Genomic DNA, 16,173 nt, shown 5'->3' on the forward strand with positions numbered 1-16,173 from the left:
TCCTGGCCCTGATGGAATGCATCCCAGAGTGCTAAAAGAGATGACTAGGGAAATTGCAAATGCACTAGTGATGATTCACCAAAATTCACTAGACTCTGGGGTGGTCCCGGTGGATTGGAAATTAGCAAACGTGACACCACTGTTTAAAAAAGGAGGTAGGCAGAGAGCAGGAAATTATAGGCCAGTGAGCTTAACTTCGGTAGTAAGGAAGATGCTGGAATCTATCAAGGAAGAAATAGCGAGGCATCTGTCCCATTGGGCAGACGCAGCATGGGTTCATAAAGGGCAGGTCACGCCTTACTAATTTAGTGGAATGTTCTGAGGACATTACCAGTGCAGTAGATAACGGGGAGCCAATGGATGTGGTATATCTGGATTTCCAGAAAGCCTTTGACAAGGTGCCACACAAAAGGTTGCTGCATAAGATAAAGATGCATGGCATTAAGGGTAAAGTAGTAGCATGGATAGAGGATTGGTTAATTAATAGAAAGCAAAAAGAGTGTGGATTAATGGGTGTTTCTCTGGTTGGCAATCAGTAGCTAGTGGTGTCCCTCAGGGATCCGTGTTGGGCCCACAATTGTTCACAATTTACATAGATGATTTGGAGTTGGGGACCAAGGGCAATGTGTCCAAGTTTGCAGATGACACTAAGATGAGTGGTAAAGTGAAACGTGCAGAGGATACTGGAAGTCTGCAGAGGGATTTGGATAGGTTAAGTGAATGGGCTAGGGTCTGGCAGATGGAATACAATGTTGACAAACGTGAGGTTATCCATTTTGGTAGGAATAATAGCAAACAGGATTATTATTTAAACGACAAAATATTAAAGCATGGTGCTGTGCAGAGAGACCTGGGTGAGCTAGTGCAGGAGTCACAGAAAGTTGGTTTCCAGGTGCAACAGGTGATTAAGAAGGCAAATGGAATTTTGTCCTTCATTGCAAGAGGGATGGAGTTTAAGACGGAGGTTATGTTGCAATTGTATAAGGTGTTAGTGAGGCCACACCTGGAGTATTGTGCTCAGTTTTGGTCTCCTTACTTGAGAAAGGACATACTGGCACTGGAGGGTGTGCAGAGGAGATTCACTAGGTTAATCCCAGAGCTGAAGGGGTTGGATTACGAGGAGAGGTTGAGTAGACTGGGACTGTACTCGTTGGAATTTAGAAGGATGAGGGGGGGTCTTATAGAAACATTTAAAATTATGAAGGGAATGGATAGGATAGATGCGGGCAGGTTGTTTCCACTGGCGGGTGAAAGCAGAACTAGGGGGCATAGCCTCAAAATAAGGGGAAGTAGATTTAGGACTGAGTTTAGGAGGAACTTCTTCACCCAAAGGATTGTGAATCTATGGAAGTCCTTGCCCAGTGAAGCAGTTGAGGCTCCTTCATTAAATGTTTTTAAGGTAAAGATAGATAGTTTTTTGAAGCATAAAGGGATTAGGGGTTATGGTGATCGGGCCGGAAAGTGGAGCCGAGTCCACAAAAGATCAGACATGATCTCATTGAATGGCGGAGCAGGCTCGAGGGGCCGGATGGCCCACTCCTGCTCCTAGTTCTTATGTTCTTATGAACAGACTCCAGTATTTTCCCTTCAGATCTACTGAAACAATAGAAATGAACATGTTCCCACTCAAGATAGTGGAGAGGAGCTTTCGATATTTAGGTATACAGGTGGCTAGGAACAGGGATGCCCTACACGGGCGCAACTTATTTCTGCTTGTAGAGCAGATAGAGGGAGGCTTTAAAAGGTGGGACATGCTTGGGGGGGGGGGGGGGGGGGGCACCACAAGCCCGGTAGTGGCGGCAGCACTGAGGGTATGGGGTCAGTGGAGAAGACACAGGAAGGAGGAGGGGGGCCTCAGTTTGGACCCCGATACGGAACAACCATAGATTTGCTCTGGGCGGGATTGAAAGGGGGGGTTTCAAGGCTGGTGTAGGGCAGGCATTAGAAGGATGGGGGACCTGTTTATAGATGGGACTATTCCCAGCGTGCAGGCGCTGGAGAGGCTTGGGCTGCCCCATGGAAATGCTTTCAGATATCTCCAGGTTTGGGACTCTCAAAAAACAGGTGGGGACATTTCCGTTGCTACCCCCTCGAAGGATACAGGACAGGGTTGTGTCTGGCATCTGGGTAGGAGGGGGGAAGGTGTCGGACATATATCAGGAGCTGCAGGAAGTGGAGGAAGCCTCAGTGGAGGCGTTGAAGGCAAGTGGGAAGAGAAGTTGGGCGAGGTGCTAGAGGAGGGCCTGTGGGCTGATGCCCTGGGCAGGGTGAATTCGTCTGCATCATGTGCCAGGCTCAGTTTAATTCAGTTTAAGGTGGTGCACCGGGCTCACATGACGGCGAGAATGAGCACATTTTTTGGGGTAGGGGACAGATGCGAGATGTGCAGGGAGTCAAACGAACCATGTCCATATGTTTTGGGCATGCCCAGCGCTTAAAGAATTCTGGTAGGGCTTTGCGAGGGCTATGTCCAGGATTTTAGGCACGCAGGTGAAATAGAGTCCAACAATAGCAATATTTGTTGTGTCGGAGGATCTGGGAGTGCAGGAAGCTTAAGAGGCCGACGTCCTGGCCTTTGCCTCCCTGGTAGCCCGGAGACGGATCTTGTTGGATGTGGAGAAAACCCTCGAGCGTGGAGATTTGGGTTAGTGATATGGCTGGGTTCCTCAGCCTGGAGCAAATAATATTTGCCTTCAGAGGGTCCTTGATGGGGTTCTCCCAGTGGTTGCAACCTTTCCTTGACTTTCTAGGGGAGCAGTAAAGTGTCAGCACAGCAGCAATCGTTTTGTATAATGATACAGCCACCTTGTTTTGTTAAATATTTTCGTTTATTTTTTTTGTTATGTAAAAATTCTGCTTGGAAAAAAAGTTTTAATAAAAACAATTTAAAAAAAGAAATGAACATATAACTGTGCAACAGTCAATTTGAGTGACAACCTTTTCCCCGTTGTAACTTTTAGCAACCTTCCCTCTTCTATCTATAAAATTCACAGGTACATTCAAAAAATACCTTACTTAGGCCACAAATTCTTTGAGTTTTGGATTTTATTCATTTTTTGGGCAATGCTGACATTGGAGACATAGCCATTTAGTTCTTGAAGTTTCTGCTTAATTGCTTTAAAGAAACTTACCAAAGCACAAAGCAGATCAACAGCCTCAACAATCAGCTCTTGGTGACCAATACGAATTACTCCTAATTCTTCAAGATCCTGATGAGTAATTTGTAAAAGCTGCTCGCCATTTATCTTCTCTCGCTCAAAATTGTGAACGTAGCACTGCAAGTAATCATCCAGCCCTACACAAGGAAGACAGGATATTAAATATTGAATTTAAAACAATTTATACAAGTTGCAAACTGACATTTTTATCACCTGTTCAGCATAGGCACTGCATTCTCAAAAAGGTAAATGACTTGGTTACCAAAATGTATTTCAGGACATTGACCTGAACAAGCATTTGCAAGGAATAAGCACAAACTTTCATTTATATAGCAATTTTAACATAGTTAAAAACCCCAAGATGCTACAAAGGAGCATCATCAAACAACATTTCATACTGAGTCATATAGAAAAATACGAAGACAGCTAACCAATAGTGTAGACAAACATGTAGGTTTTTAAATGTGGTCTGAAGGATGAGCAGGATAGAAAGATGGGGTGGTTGAGGGAGAAAATTCCAGTTTGGGCCTAGATAGCTGAAGCCACAACCAGCAATATCAAAGCAGTTGGGGATGCAGACAAACCTAGAACTGAAGGAGCGCAGAGACCCTGATGTTTAGTGGAGCCAGGGGAAGCTACAACAGGAAGGGGCAAGACCTATGGAGAAATTAAGAACAAGGATATTAAAACTATCGTCAGGTTCCGAGCCAATGCACATCAATGACCACATGGAGCAAGTTAAATATGGCAGCAGCGCTCTGGATGAGTTCAAGTTTGCATATGATGGAAAATGGGAAGTCTGTCAAGGGGTGCATCGGAATAGTTAAGCCAAGAGGCATAGGGAAGGGGGGCAGCACTGGTTAGCACTGTTGCCACACAGCTCCCGGGTCCCAGGTTCAATTCCCGGCTTAGGTCACTGTCTGTGCAGAGTCTGCACATTCTCCCCGTGTCTGCGTGGGTTTCCTCCTCCGGGTGCTCCGGTTTCCTCCCACAAGTCCCGAAAGACGTGCTGTTAGGTAATTTGGACATTCTGAATTCTCCCTCAGTGTACCCGAACGCGCCGGAGTGTGGCGACTCGGGATTTTTCACATTGCAGAGTTAATATGAGCCAGGTTATTAAAAAAAAACATTAGCAGCAAATAAGCCGAGGCATGGTAGAGATGGGTAACCTATAGGTAGCCGTATGCAATCATTGATCATGGAGCAGATGTGATCAGAAATTCAACTTGGGAGTCAAATACATGGTAAAAGGTTGTTCTGGTTCAGTTGTCAGAGACGGATGGAGTTGACAGCTACAGAACCGAGCGATGGGTAAAGAGAATGACCCGAATCTTTACTCTTGGGTTGGGGCACAAAGTTGGGGGAATTCCTGGCTCCGAGAACCTTACTCCCACCTGACCCAGAGTTCAGATTATCATTTTGGGGGAGGGAGTTATGGGAGTTGGGTCCCAACAATTCTGGAAACAGCTCAGATTGATATGACTTAACAGTGGCATGGGGATTTGTAGAAGGGTGTAGGTTGGCTTCGGGGCAGTAAAGAATCATAGAGAAATAGGGGCATAGATTAGCATGGGAGGGTATGAGGAACTATGGGAGGACTGGTGGTCAACGCAAGGTTGCATGGGTTGACCTGGATAGGGTGTTGTGTTGGGTTGTATGTGGGATGAGGGTGAGAAGGCTGTTGTTGTTGGAGAGACGCTGCTGGTTGCTGAGGAGAGCTGAGAAAGGACAGCCTCAGCAATAGGACACTGTCCCAGCTGCAAACACCACCAGCCCATCTCCAACAACAACAGCCTTCTCACCCTCATCCCACATACAACCTAACACAGCGCCAGGGTCCCAGGTTCGATCCCCCGCTGGTCACTGTCTGTGCGGAATCTGCATGTTCACCCAGTGTCTGAGTGGGTTTCCTCCGGGTGTTCTGGGTTCCTCCCACAGTCCAAAGACGTGCAGGTTAGGTAGATTGGCCATGATAAATTGCCCTTAATGACCAAAAAGGTGAGATGGGGTTATTGGGTTACAGGGATAGGGTGGAAGTGCGGGCTTAAGTGGGTCTGTGCAAACTCAATGGGCCGAATGGCTTCCTTCTGCACTGTATGTTCTAGGTGGATTGGCCATGCTAAGTTGCCCAATTGGGAGTTTTTTTTAAAATTCCCCATCACTTTGAAAGCTTAGGTGAATTCACCCTAATTTAAATTCCAGGAAGCACAGACCAACTTGGTCTCCTCATAGTGTAACATTGGAAGTCCAGGGATCATTCCGGTAAATTCATACTGCACCACCTCCCGGGTCATTAAGGTGCCGTTCTTAGAACTGCTCAACAGTATTCCAGTGTGGTCCAGCCACAGGACTTTGTACAGCTGAAGCACGACTTCTACACCCTTGTATTCAGATAAAGACCAGCGATCCATTTGCCTTTTGGTGATTTTTGGACCAGTTCATGACATGCTCATGATCTAAGAACATGAACTTCGCCAATTTTTAAACCAGGTCAGTTAACAGTCTCTCGTGAGGAACTTTATCAAATGCCTTCTGGAAGCCAACTTAAATAACATCCTCCATCTACTACTTTCAGTACTGCATCAAAGAGAAAATTCAGTTGGGTCCATTAGACACAACCAATCCTTTGCAAATTCATGTTGCTTCTTTTGGAGGAACTGAAAGTTTTCAAGCTGTTCAGTCACTCTTGGATTAATCATAGATTTCAGTAATTTGCTGACAATGACCTTAGGCTAACTGATCTAAAATTCCCTACTTTTCCTCATCAGCCTTCTTAAATGACAATTTTCTAATCTAAAGAAAAGGTGAGCAGACGAAGCTTATTCTTCAGGAATATGCAATGCTCTTGTGTACTTAAAACTATTGTGTCCTGCGGATCCATCACTTTATAGCACCATTATTCTTTCCATTACTGTTACTTTGCCAACATTTTTGTGAAAGTTCCTTGACCCCGATTCAACATTAGCTTCCTTGTGATGTCTGGCATGGTCACCTCCTCCTCTATTTTGTAAATAATAGCACTAAGCAATTATTCATATGCCGACTATTCCCTTATTTTGATTGATATCACGGTTATCAGGTTTTTTTTTATAAAAAGGAGGGGTGCTTTTCCTGGCCACCCTCTTCCTTCTGTAACTGTGAAGCTTGCATTAATCCGGATAATTCTTGCAAATTTATTTTTAGCTCATCTTGATCTATTTATCTACTTATCACCTATTGTTACTCTTTATGCCTTGCAGTATTGGTTTGTTGCATTTTTGTACGTTAAAAATTTTTGTCTCTTAGTTGTCCACAGCTGTCTTTTTAGCAAGTATAAAGTACTTTCCCAAGGGGATAAACTGATTCTGTATCACATTAAATACTCATCTGAACACCTCCCACTGATCTTCTGTCATTTGCCCCTTAACAAATTTGCCAGTTTCCTGTGGATAGTATTTGCTTCATTCCATCAAAGACAACCTAATCAAAGGATCTTGGTAGCCGCTTCAGGTTTCTGCCTTTGACAGTACATTAAACTTAAATCATATTATGATGGCTATTAGATAAATGTTCATGTCCCGTTAGGCTATTAACTAAATCTGGTTCATTACATGTTACTAAATCTAATATGGTTTACTCCCTTGCTGCAGAAAACTCTCCCAGGCACATTAGAAATTCACCACCTTTCTGGCAGGTACTAGGTTGCTTATCTCATTTCATATGAAAGTAAAATCCCTCATTAAAATCACACTGTCTATACAATACTTCGACTACAGTTTCAAATCCTTTCCCACTTAATTCTACTCAAAAGCCAGGACTTTCCACTCCTACTCGAATCGGCAGGGTCAGTGACAGGAGCAGAAAATATGGTGAGTTGTGCAAAGTTATGGTTTACACTGACGTGAGCGCATGACGTGTTTGTCCCTTCCACTAGTCAGTGATGGGGTGCATTAAGTGTCAGGAACTGCATTTGAACACATTTAAATGTTATTACCAGGACCCCCCCCCCCCGGGTCAAAAATGATCCATCCACTAACGTGATGGCAGAAAGGCACCAAACCCGATTGGTCTCTTAGGCATGCACCTGATGAGCAGACCTTCCAGGGGAGCTCAGTGCTCTGGGGAGAGAAGCTCGTGCCCAGACGATACTCTGGCAGTGCTTGGGCGGGCAGGTGAATCAGAGGCTGCCCCACCGGCAATTCATCATGGACCGGTCACTTGAAGTTTTACTCCAAAGTCCCAGACTATATGGCAGAGAAAGCGGCCATTGCCATCAGTGGTTTCAATGCCACTTTTCACGCCCAACATCAGCCTTTCCTAATATCCGGCAAAGTCCAGGCTGAAGTCATCACTGCCTATTCATTCATCATTATATTCTCTGTTTTGAATGAAGTAGCTTCATTCTTAAATCATTAAGGCTACTCCTAGAACATAGAACAGTACAGCACAGAACAGGCCCTTCGGCCCTCGATGTTGTGCCGAGCAATGATCACCCTATTCAAACCCACGCATCCACCCCATACCCGTAACCCAACAACCTCCCCCCCCCCCCCCCTTAAACCTTACTTTTAAGGACACTACGGGCAATTTAGCATGGCCAATCTACCTAACCCACACATCTTTGGACTGTGGGAGGAAACCGGAGCACCCGGAGGAAACCCACGCACACACGGGGAGGACGTGCAGACTCCACACAGACAGTGACCCAGCCGGGAATCGAACCTGGGACCCTGGAGCTGTGAAGCATTTATGCTAACTACCATGCAACCGTGCTGCCCTCCTTCCACCATTTCCCTATCTTTCCTGTAGACCTTATTATAACCTGGTGCTTTCCAGTCCTGACCATTTTATAGCCATATCTGAAAAATGGCTACCTTGTCATACCATCCAAGTCGAGTTTGCACCTGGAATTCATTCAACTTGTTCCCGATTCTCAGGTGAATGGGTAAAAGAATGTTTCTTTCAGGCAACCCACATAATGTTTTATTCTCATTGCTCTCTCCTGATCTAATTACTTTACACCTATTAGTATTCTGTTCATCCGTTGGACCTGAAGCACAATTTCTGACTATTACTCCAGTCTTCCATGTTGCTTATTTTTGAATTGTTATCTAGACGCCTTTTCCACTTGAACGCACTCCTCCAACATACACATCCTCTCTGTTAGGGCCCCTGGTGGAACTCCAGTCAGTGCCCCACAAATGGGTGGCATGGTGGGAGTGGTTAGCACTGCTGCCTCATGCTCCAGAGACCTGGGTTCAATTCCGGCCTCAGGTGACTGTCTGTGTGGAGTTTGCACTTTCTGTCTGTGTCTGTATGGGTTTCCTCCGGGTGCTCCTGTTTCCTCCCACAGTCAAGGCACCTGCCCCTTTATTGGCTCAGATCAAGATTGGCGGTGATCGAGAAGCTGCCCAATTGATTGGGACCATGTTTAAGGCCTGTCTAAAAGGGCGCGAAGCCCCCCCAAACCCCCAAGTATAAGAAGGAACCCCCATGTGTTCACTCTCTTGAAATCGGCTCTCAACTGGAGAGACCCCTCCACCTGCACCACCAAAAGCAAGTAAGTTCAAGTTCAACACTCGCTACCAGACGGACCACCATAGCTATACTCCTGCTACTTGTTCAAACCCAACAGCCACTGTTCTTCTGACCTAAGTGGGCACCCGAAGTTAAGTATAGGTGTTAGTGATAGATATAGTTTAGCCTGTAGTGTTATTGTGCATGAGTAAATCATACTGTGTGTAAATAAAGTAGTATTGACTTTGAACTAACTAACTGGTGTATTGGTCCTTTGATCAGTATTCGGGTTGAACCTAGTGGCGGTATCGAGAGATACCTGCCGACTCTGAAAGCATATTCATAATTAAGATCAAGAAAGGTGACCTTATTAACCGCTATATTTATAGCCACAAAAGAGCAACAAACCACAGAGGTCCACCACCATATGGGCAGTTTTAGTTTCATAGGAAATCCAAATAAGCTGAAATTCATGTGCATCTTGTTCAGAAATGCAAAATAATTTATTAAAGTGTGCTTTAATTAATAGGTTGACAGCATGTAAAACACATGCCAATTAAGCATTTAATTAGATATGGGTTAATTCTGCTTTTGTATTGGTAGGTGTCACATTGCTACAGTAGGAGCATGCAAGTACTATTTCCAAATTCCAAATCAAGGAAAAGACTTGCATGGTTAATATTTTAGCTTGCTATCTTGAAATAACAATCTGCAAGCTGCCAATTAATGATCCACCTCACTTGCTGTAGAACAGTCAACCATGAAATTTTACTACATATACAAATGCTAGGAATGTAATGTTACTAGAAATGCAATGTTAAAACCCACAGAGCTAATATAAATATTATGGGACTAGAACAGCAAACAAAGCAAGCTTACTCCACCATAACTAGTGAGCAGCATTGTAGACTTGTATTTAAATAGTGGCTTTCATAATGACTGGACGTCACAACGTACTTTTCAAAATTTTTATAAGTGTAGTCACTCTTGTAATGCAGGATATGCAGTCAATTTGTTCACAGCAAATTAGTGACCATACGAACGCGAATGCAATAATGACCAGATAATCTGTTTTTTTGTGATGCCGATTGAGGGGTAAATATTGGCCAGGACAACAGGGAAAACATCCCTGATCTTCTCGGAAATATATCCTGGGATCCCTCCATACACCCTTGATTTTTATACTCAGTCCTGCGGTAGGACCTGAACCCACAACCTTCTGACTTGCAGGCGAGTGCTACCAACTGACTCCCAGGTTAAAGATCTATAGGAAGATTAAAGAACATTGCCTTCTTCAGTATGCTGACAAACAGCACCTTTTCTCAAACTAGAAACATTAGCTGTTCGGCTAACCGACTGGCTGAGTCTGTCCAGCATTTTCTTTTTAATTTCAGATCTGCACCATGCAGTTTTGGCTGTTTGGTACCAATGTTGATCATTCCTATTCACAGGGTCTATAGTTCTTGGGTTCACCCATGCCCTGGTCTTCATGTGACAAATAACCACATTGGTGCAATAAAGAATTATTGCATCGTTGCCAGATCTGATGCTGTCCCAATATTTATGTATACAGTTACTATCATGATCATTGGGCAGCAATTAGAAGCAGGAAGCCTGGATAATTATCTCTCCCCATCCCAGTCACTGTGTTGATTGAACTGATCGAAGAGAGGATAGTTTGTACAAAGAAGCCATGCGAACTCTGATCAGGGATCTCTTCACATTGTACAGTTTTGATTGGTAAATTTAGAGATGAACTACCTTCAAATAAACTCAATTATTTTGCTTGAAACGTTATACCCTGGGGCAGCAGGGTAGCATGGTGGTTAGCATAAATGCTTCACAGCTCCAGGGTCCCAGGTTCGATTCCCGGCTGGGTCACTGTCTGTGTGGAGTCTGCACGTCCTCCCCCTGTGTGCGTGGGTTTCCTCCGGGTGCTCCGGTTTCCTCCCACAGTCCAAAGATGTGCGGGTTAGGTGGATTGGCCATGCTAAATTGCCCGTAGTATCCTATTAAAAGTAAGGTTAAGGGGGGGGGGTTGTTGGGTTACGGGTATAGGGTGGATACGTGGGTTTGAGTAGGGTGATCATGGCTCGGCACAACATCGAGGGCCGAAGGGCCTGTTCTGTGCTGTACTGTTCTATGTTCTAAATAAATATGCTACATTATTGTAGAAAAAATATATGCATTCTTTTGCAGCTGTGCATATGGAATTTTATGAATGAAGACAACTAATTGTCTAAGGAGAGAATTAAAGAAAATGCTCTCTATTAGAAATGTGGCTTGATTAAATTTAGAACAATTTAGAAATGCATATATTTTCATGGAGAAACTCAACAGCATGTTCAGTTAACAGGTTGGAAATGCTCATTAGACTAAAGAATTTACATCAAATGCAGCCAAAATTGCAGGTGAACCTCAGTGGTGTGCAAAGTTAATGTTTTGTACAACAACAAATTACATTTTGATTTTTCAAATGCAGGAAATAAGAAACCTACAACCCACAAAAGTTAGTCACTGCTCAATGACAGCACTTGAATTCTCAACTTGGTCCAACTCCAGACGCTCGAGCACCATATGTGGACAAATGCACCAGTGCAGCTGTGGAAGGCCTTCAGACAAGGATGCCCAAGTAGGTGCAAGGCACTACTTTTTTAAAGAAAAAAGGTATCCAATTATTTTTTTCCCCCCAATTAAGGGGCAATTTAGCATGGCCGATCACCTATCCTGTGCATCTTTTGGGTTGTGGGCATGGGGACGTATAAACTCAACATGGACAGTGACCCTGGAATCGAACCCTGATCCTCAGCACTGTGACGCAGCAGTGCTAACCACTGTGCCACCCTGCAAGGCACTTCTTGGAGGAGCAGGTTTCAAACAATATTTATCCCGCAACCAAATAAAGAACTTGTTGTGCACAAAGTGGCTGGCACATTCCTTACGATACAGCATCAGTGGTAAAGGACTGATTGTCACAAGCAAGCTTACATTAACACTGCAATGAAGTGAAAAGCCCTGAATTGCCATATTCCAGCGCCTGTTCAGGTATACAGAGATGTCCAAATTACCTAACAGCACGTCTGTCGGGACATGCGGGAGGAAACCGGAACACCCGGAGGAAACCCACGCTGACACGGGGAGAACGTGCAGACTCCGCACAGACAGTGACCCAAGCCGGGAATCAAACCTTGGTGTTGTGAAGCAACAATGCTAACCACTGTGCAAGGCAGTGGACAATGTTATATGTCCCAAACATCTTTCGGTACTGTTTACAGTAAAGTCTCCAACAGATTTCAAAGAGGGATTCTCCAATTAGGCCATTTAGAAGAGAGGTTGGGAGATTTAAGCAGTTCACTTGGCTACAAGCAAATTTTCAAACACTGCGTGATCGTGAAGACTTATTCTTTAAAGGTTTGGGGGTGTGGTTAAACCCTTGAGTTTCTTAATCTTTTCCTTAAAAAGGAAGAATAGCAGACACATTTTGCCATTTTCAAGTTGAGACTAGCTTCATGTTTGAAAAGTGGCCCCACAGACAAGTACAATAGAGTTGAATATTATGCCTATGCAATTGAACACTGTATATGGAACTGCAAGCGCAAAACTAGCCCAACCTGTTGCTTTAATGAGGCGTTCCAAGACAGCTGCTAACCGGAGTCTGCTGAAAATATATTGTCTAAACAAATACATTAGCATAATGGAATGATTTACTCCAAATTGTACCTGTAAACCTCCTATCTCGTTGCAGATCAAGACAACTGAAAATACACACACCCTTTTGTGTGCCCAATCCACCCAACCTGTACATAAGACCATAAGATATGGGAGCGGGAGCAGAATTCAGCCACTCGGCCCATCGAGTCTGCCCTGTCATTCAATCATGGCTGACATTTTTCTCATCCCCATTCTACTGCCTTCTCCCCATAACCCCTGATCCCCTTATCAAGAACCTATCCATCTCGGTCTTAAAGACATTTAGTGATTTGGCCGCCACAGCCTTCTGCGGCAAAGAGTTCCACATATTCACCACACGCTGGCTGAAGAAATTTCTCCTCATCTTGGTTTTAAAGGATCGTCCCTTTATTGTGTCCTCTAGTTTTTTCTACAAGTGGAAACATCCTCTCCACATCCACTCTATCCAGGCTTTTTAGTATCCTTTAAGTTTCAATAAGATCCCGCCCTCATCCTTCTAAACTCCCGAGTACAGACTCAGAGTCCTCAACCGTTCCTCATATGACAAGCTGTTCATTCCAGGGATCATTCTGGTGAACCTCTTCTGGACGCTTTCCAAAGACAGCACATCCTTCTTTAGATAAAGGGCCCAAAACTGCTCACAATACTCCAAATGGGATCTGTCCAGAGTCTCTTACAGTCTCAGAATTACATAACTGGTCTTGTATTCCAGTCCTCTCGACAAGCATTTGCCTTCCTAACTGCCAAATGAACCTGCACGTTAACCTTAAGAGAATTGTGAACAAGGACTCCCAAGTCATGCTGATGACCTCCTGCTGTATGTTTCGGATCCGTTGGAGAGTATGGGAATGATTATGGGCCTGTTGGGGAGGTTTGGAGGGTTCTCGGGATACAAGTTGAATGTAGGGGAAAGCGAGCTATTCCCAGGGAATGAGCTGGCACAGCAGTCTAATTTAGGGGGGGGATGCATTTACTGTAGCGAGGGATAGGTTTAGGTACTTGGGGATTCAGTTAGCGAGGGAATGGACGGGGCTCCATAAGTGGAACTTAAAGCTGGTGGAGGAGGCTAGGGAGGATCTTAAGATAGGTATTCAGGGAGCTGAGTGGTGCAGTCCACGGTGAAGATATGGAATCAGCTGAGGAGGCATTTTAGGGTGGAAGGGATGTCGGTGCTAACGCTGCTGTGCGAGAATCATGGGTTTGATCCGGGGAGGATGGATAGTGTATACAGGAGGGAGAGGGAAGTGGGGCTGGTCAAGGTGAGGGATTTTCATTTGGAAGAAGGGTTCGCCAGTCTGGAGGAGCTAAGGGAGAGGGTAGAGCTGTCGAGGGGTAGCGAGTGAGGCACTGTGAAGGGTAAACCGGACCGCCTCTTGTGCAAGGATGAGCCTGAATCAGTTTAAGGTGGTGCACAGGGTGCATATGACTCGGGAAAGAATGAGTGGGTTCTTTCAGGGGGTAGCAGATGAGTGTGAGAGGTGTGGGCGGGGGCCAGCGAATCATGCGCACATGTTTTGGGGTTGTGAAAAATTGGGCTGATTCTGGGCAGGAGTGTTCGCGGTCTTAGCCAGGATAATGGAGGAGTGAATGGACCCGGACCCTTCGGTGGCGATATTTGGGGTTTCAGAGAAGCCGGAGTTAATGGAGGAGGAAGGCCGATGTCATAGCCTTCGCCTGATTGCACGGCGACAAATTTTGCTGGAGTGGCGGTCGGCATCGCCACCGGGGGCAGCAGCATGGTTGGGTGACCTGCATGACTTCCTGCGGTCAGCGAAGGTAAAGTAGGAGTTCAGGGGCTCAGCAGGGGGGTTCGAGAAAAGGTGGGGGATATTTGTGACCGTGTTTGAGGAGGTGTTCGTCGGGCGGGGGGGGGGGGGGGGGGGGGGGGGGGGGGGGGGGGGGGGGGGGGGTGAAAAATCTGTACAAACTGTATAGTTGATTGTTGGGAAGAATGTTTCCAGAGGTGTTTATTTGCTGTGAATTACTTTGATACCAGTCTAAATAAAATGAGTTTTAAAAAAAGGACTCCCAAGTCCGGTTATGCTTCTGCTTTCCTAAACATGTCCCCATTTAGAAAATAGTCTATGCCTCCATTCCTCCTTCCAAAGTGCATAACCTCACACTTCCATCTGCCACTTCTTTGCCCACTCTCCTAGCCTGTCCCAAGTCCTTCTGCAGCCCCCCTGCTTCCCAAATACTCCCTGTCCCTCTACATCTTTGGGTTGTGGGGGTGAGACCCACACAGATACAGGGAGAACATGCAAACTTCACACAGTGACCCAGGGCTGGGAACGAACCACCCTGCCGCCCGGGTGATTAGCCTTCCTAACGTCACATCCGACATCCAATCGTTCCACTAACGAATAGGAGGAGGCAGAGGCGGTATTGGAGTTCGGGGCCTGTGAAGGACACAGAGAGCAGCCAAGGGACGTTTGTGTGAGGGGTGAGAATGGCTGGTCACGATGCTAACAGTCAGCACCAATTTGTTGGCTTCAAAAGTACTTCAATGCCGACACCATCACAGGGAGGTGGAATTTATGTGATAGCTACATATACAGGGATTGCAGCAATTTGTTTGTTCTTCAAACGGAGATTCAGTTTTGGCTGGGAAATTCTAGAGGAGAGATTCCTCCATTTTGTAGCTGCCAACAAGCAAACAAGAGAGAGTGTGTGAAGAACAATCACAGTTTGTAATGAGGAAGACAGGCAGACACACAAACAGGTCAGGATCAGAGAGCCTCTCAGGAGACTCCACGGCAGGTCAAAGCAGTGGTGTGAACTCCAGGGCCTCTGATGAACAACCCATTAAGAAATTGGAAACAAAGCAGTATAAAATGCAAATCAGGATGCAACGCCCAGATGCGTTATGTGCAGGAAAGTTCCGGCAAATGAAAGATTAAACTCTCAAAATGTGAAAAGTATTTGAAGACTAAGTATGGCAAGTTCACAGACAAACCTTTTGATTTCCTTCAAAGGATGGAGCGAGAAATTAAATCAGCTGAAGCCCTCAGTAGAAATCCAACATTGAATGACAAACCAAGTGGGACCGTGAGGACCAAGCAGGCTCACCTGTCACATTAAAGGTAAGAAAGAAAGGTCAGTCGTGAAGTTCGGGCAATGCAGGTCACAGAGGATGGCCAGTTGTGAAGAAATGGGTCCTGGACAAAACAATTTGAAACACACTTGCATAGAGGAAGCAGGCTTGGTACACTGTTTGGTGTTCTCGGTCAAGACACTATTGTCCCACACTCTCTTTACTCAGCTTGGACATAACAGCTGCAGCTTTCGAAATGTTTGCTGATTTCAGCATCAAGTAATATGTAAAAGGTATGAATAATCTCCAATGTCACATAGTCAATGCAGATAGGTGGCAGTGTGGCAATAGCTTGGATCATAACATTTGCCTTCCTGATGCTGATGATCAATCTAAATTTGTACAGGTGAGAGTGTCCATTTGCTGTGACGGCATTCTTAAGTAAGGTTGTGCCAGTGGAGCATTATCAGTGTACAGTGACTCGCTGAATGAGGATCTGGCACACTTTTGACTTGGATCTTAGGTGGTGTGCGTGCCAAAGTTGTTCGCACTGCTGTCTGAGCACTAGGGATCGATTGCGACCTCGGGCAACTGTCCGTGTGGAGTCTGTACATTGTGTGTGTGGGTTTCTTCTGGGTGCTCTGGTTTCCACCCACAGTCCAAAGATATGCAGGTTAGTTGGATTGGCTGTGCTAACCTGCCCCTCAAGTGCCCAAAAGATCAGGACGAGTGGAGTTATGGGGTATGTAGGGGATTAGACCTCAGTAGGGTGCTCTTTTGGAGGGTCGGTGCAGA

At 45.3% G+C, this 16,173-nt stretch overlaps 1 protein-coding gene across 2 annotated transcripts in view; it reads right to left on the bottom strand.

The window, feature by feature from the left end:
• Nucleotides 1-16,173, bottom strand: part of cnksr3 (cnksr family member 3) — a 158,105-nt gene that overhangs the window by 98,567 nt on the left and 43,365 nt on the right. For both annotated transcript variants that reach the window (XM_038808448.1, XM_038808453.1), the window contains exon 2: nt 3,132-3,295. In XM_038808448.1, the coding sequence (XP_038664376.1) occupies nt 3,132-3,295 (164 nt within the window). The remainder of the gene's footprint in view (nt 1-3,131; nt 3,296-16,173) is intronic.

The sequence above is a fragment of the Scyliorhinus canicula genome, chromosome 1 (genome assembly GCF_902713615.1).
Source record: "Scyliorhinus canicula chromosome 1, sScyCan1.1, whole genome shotgun sequence".
In the NCBI taxonomy this organism is placed as follows: Eukaryota; Metazoa; Chordata; class Chondrichthyes; order Carcharhiniformes; family Scyliorhinidae; genus Scyliorhinus; species Scyliorhinus canicula.